Source organism: Fibroporia radiculosa (genome assembly GCF_000313525.1).
Source record: "Fibroporia radiculosa TFFH 294 genomic supercontigs, scaffold833, whole genome shotgun sequence".
NCBI lineage: Eukaryota > Fungi > Basidiomycota > Agaricomycetes > Polyporales > Fibroporiaceae > Fibroporia > Fibroporia radiculosa.
Window position 1 is genome coordinate 1,134 of NW_012133243.1, and position 3,844 is coordinate 4,977.

At 61.0% G+C, this 3,844-nt stretch overlaps 2 protein-coding genes across 2 annotated transcripts; both read right to left on the reverse strand.

Moving 5' to 3' along the window:
• Window positions 1-337: 337 nt before the first annotated feature.
• FIBRA_01684 (uncharacterized protein) lies at window positions 338-1,339 on the reverse strand (the record flags this gene model as incomplete). Its single annotated transcript, XM_012323556.1, has 1 exon — window positions 338-1,339. One exon carries the CDS (start codon window positions 1,337-1,339, stop codon window positions 338-340), a length of 1,002 nt encoding a protein of 333 aa, XP_012178946.1.
• A 281-nt stretch (window positions 1,340-1,620) lies between these two features.
• FIBRA_01685 (uncharacterized protein) lies at window positions 1,621-2,583 on the reverse strand (the record flags this gene model as incomplete). Its single annotated transcript, XM_012323557.1, has 3 exons — window positions 1,621-1,832; window positions 1,888-2,192; window positions 2,261-2,583. The coding sequence occupies 3 exons, from the start codon at window positions 2,581-2,583 to the stop codon at window positions 1,621-1,623; spliced, it is 840 nt and encodes a 279-aa protein (XP_012178947.1).
• Between the last annotated feature and the right edge of the window lie 1,261 nt (window positions 2,584-3,844).

The following is a 3,844-nucleotide window of genomic DNA, read 5'->3' on the forward strand; positions in this document are numbered from 1 at the left end:
CTGGCTTGAGGGAATATCTGAATTACACGAACTAATTGTTATGCAGGTGGTAAGCGGCGGACGGGAGATGAAACAGTATAAAATCGAGGATGCAGAGGTGCGGGGCGTAGGCTGTGGGTGGTGGATGGAGTGAAGGGAGGGTAGCCGTGCTTTCCTGCTCTTTGTCCTTTCTTCAGAGTGGCAATAAGCGCCTGTCAACGATCGAGCAGGTCACGTGTGCGCGTCGGGTCCGCCACATCAAGTCGGGCTCTTTACCACGGTCCGCGCTAAAATTCACTCGGTCTTAAAAGAAATACACATTCATCATAAATCATGTCTGGATTGATGACAACATTGTCTACGCCAACGAGTGCACTAGCTCTACATTATATCTCTGGCACAGTCGGCGCGCGTCCTCCCAAGCAACGGCCTCGGGCGACCCAGACGAGACGACTATGCGGACACCCGTCCTGGCGCGCTTGAACAGGCCCTTCTCCAGCGCCGTCTTCAGCCCCCACTCCTCAATATCACTCCTTCTCAGAGGGGTCGGCCCCATGTGCACGCCCAGCTCGCGCACGGTCGCAGGGAACGCAATCAGCTCGTCCAGGGGCGTGAGGCCGTCAAGGTGAACCGTCTCCGCGTTGGAGCATGACCAGACCATCTCCGAGACAAAGTCCGCGGGCGCGCCGTAGACGGAAAGGTGGCGCACGCCCGGGAGGTGCGTGGCGGCGTGCCAGCGGCGGTAGTAGTCCTTGCGGAGGGCGGCGCCGAGCTCGGCGTACTTGCGCGTGGTGAAGGTGAAGCGGACGTCGAGGTGCGTGACCTGGTCGGGGAAGGCGAGGAGGCGCCCCTGCTCGCCGATGTCGTCGAAGCCCCAGTTGGCGTACTCGATGGACACGCGGCGGAGACGAGGGAGGTAGTCGAGCATGCGGACCATGTAGAGCGTGCTGGAGATCGCGCTCGCGGCGGGATCGTCGGCTGCGTAGAGCAGGATCGATGGCGTGCCGAGGAGCAGCTGGGTCGCCTTGGGGTTGTGGCGGACGGAGAACGTGAGGGAGCGGCAGAGCTGGTTTGCGGTGGCGGAGGCGTCGACCATGAGGTAGTCGTCGTTTCTCTCAAACGTCGCGCGCTCACGGAGGATGCGGAGGTATTCCTCGCTGGAGAGGGGCATAGGGATGTGAACGTCCCGGAGGGCGATGGGGATGAAGGTGGACAGGAAGCGGTGGTTGACCTGGCAGAGGGACGTGAAGAGCGTAGCGCGCTCATCGTCTGTCATAGGCGATGTCCAGGCGGTGAGCAGGATGGTCTCGAGGAGCTCGACAGGCAGCCAAGGCCAGGTAGACGCGATGTTGTGGGCCATGGAGGGAGATGCAGTGTGTGGTGTGTCACTATCTCCGAGTCGGATGAGTATATATACCAGTCGCCGACGGATGAGGCTAGAGGCTGTGGCAGAGCACGGGCCTGGTGCGCGCCCGCCATGCCGCCCTGCGAGCAGAATGGACGAGGCGGATGGCCCAGTGGGTGCAGGCTCAGGAGAGCATCCGCTCGCCAGCCGATGGCTTCCGAGTCCGAGATCGGATCAGGAAAGTTGCAAAGTGGCGGATGCACTCGTACAGACTGTGGTATATATTATAATTACAATCATACTCCAATTCCGATTCCAAACTCGTCCACCTTGGGCTCCTCGAACGGACTCACATCGTCGTCCCCCGAAATCCTCGCCGATGGCCGCGCGGGTGCAACTTGCGGCGGCGCCCCTCGGATGGTCCCCTTTGTCGACTCCACGAACAGCGAGAGGCCCCTCGTGTCGATCGACGTCAGCACATTCGTCCGCCGCGTTGGAATCGCCCTCCCTGAAAGCGCAGTGAGCACCGACAGCCCCTGCGAGGCAACAGAATGCATGCGTACGCAGACTCTTGACGAGGTCGTAGCCCTTGAGCCGCTCCTTGTCGCACGCCGGATTCACCGACGACCCCTCGTCGACCGCCACGTAGTCGATCCGCTTCGCACGCAGGAACTTCTCGTCCAGCGTCCACGGTGCATCAGGGACGACCTCGTCCACCCAGCGGCAGTGCCGCAGGACCTCGCACCGGTCGACGTGCGCCCAGATGATCGGCGTCCGGTGCGCCTCGCAGAGCTCGTCCGCGAACACGCCCACCAGGAGGCACACCGAGGGGAACGCCAGCTTTGCCTGCCGCAGCTGCAGCGCATCTCTGTCAGCCCCAGCCAGCCCCAGTCAGCCCCGCACACCCCTGCTCACACGACCCGCCCGCGCACGCACCTGGCCTGGAACGGGTCAAACACCCCGTCGACGTACACCCTCACCGTCCGCGAGTCCGCATCCGCTGCGTATCGCGCGCCCGCGTCCGGCGGGAGCGCTCGCCGCACGTACGCCTGGATATCGGCGGGCGAGAGGCCGACCGTGTCAAAGCGGTCCCTCGCCGGGCGGGACGGACTGGGCTCGCGGATGTCGGCGCCGTCGGTGCCCACGTGACTGAGGTCGGCGATGCTGGACTCGAGCGACTGGTGGCCGTCGGAGATCACGTCGTAGTCGGAGAGGTCGTCGCTGGAGAGCACAGACGAGCCGTCGAGTGAGCGCCGCATCGTTCGCAGTGGTTGGAGAGTCCAAGCACGCTGCATCCCCAGCCGTGCGGGGCGGGCGCAAATATGTACATACACAGCATACACCGCGAGTTGGAGAATAAAACATACAAGCGTCGTGATTGATGCTGGAACGCGAGCGTGGCACGCCTGCAACGAGCATTCCACCCTGCGCATCGACCATGATGTCTGCAGAGGACGGCGAGCGCCGCATGCAGGCAAGACGGTGAGGGGCCGGCACTCCTTTTCTTTAAATGTTTAACTCCTGGTTTATAAGTACTCCGTACCTCGAGATACATGCAGAGTGGTCCGAATCCGTTTACTTGAATAACACTGGTGTGGTCAACACTCCTCGCCGTCAGGCCCCAATTTTCCCCCATCACTGAGCGAGAAACATCGGCGCCTGGTCGTTAGCGTCCCCAAGGAATGTTGGAGCAGGGTAGCGCTCGGGATCATCCCTCCGCGCTCTCTTTATCTATAGAGCTAGCTACCTCGGCGCGGTAATGGGACTGGAAATTGCGGAAGCCGGTTGTCCCTGGAATCGTCTTCTCCGGGACGATGCGGCGGCGCTCCCTGCAGTACGCACGGAACGCGAGAGGTATACGGGAGGATGGTGGAATGCAGAACAGGACACGGATTTATAGGTGAGTACTACTCTGACTTTATACCATCCGAACCAGTTGACTGCCCCTGTGGAGAATACCTACAGGTGAGAAGACACATCTTGCCGACTTGCACACGATACGAGCAACACAGACACATCCTAAAGGAGGAGAGCGAGACAATAGACCTCCCAGCGATTCTGGGAACGGGGGCAGGGATGGAGGCACTAGGGCGATTCTTACGGGAATCCGGGGCGTTAACGAAGGCGGGGGAGAAGCCGAAGGGGAGGAAAAGGGTCAGATGGAAAGATGAACCCGACCCCGAGGAGGAAGGCGACGAGAGCGAGGAGGCCGGAGGGCAGCCCACACAATCGGGCACACACACGCATTTGCTTCAAGTTCAGATTCCATTCTAATTATCTTATATCTCCCACTACGATGACGCGCGACGCCCACGACGCGGCCCGCGCCGTTGTGATACTGAGGAGGCCGGAGGACAGCCCACACAATCGGACACACACACGCATTTGCTTCAAGTTCAGATTCCATTCTAATTATCTAATATCTCCCACTACGATGATGCGCGACGCCCACGACGCGGCCCGCGTCGTTGTAATACTTATGAGCTTCGCCCGCTTCCGCTTTGCCCGCACTCGGCTGTC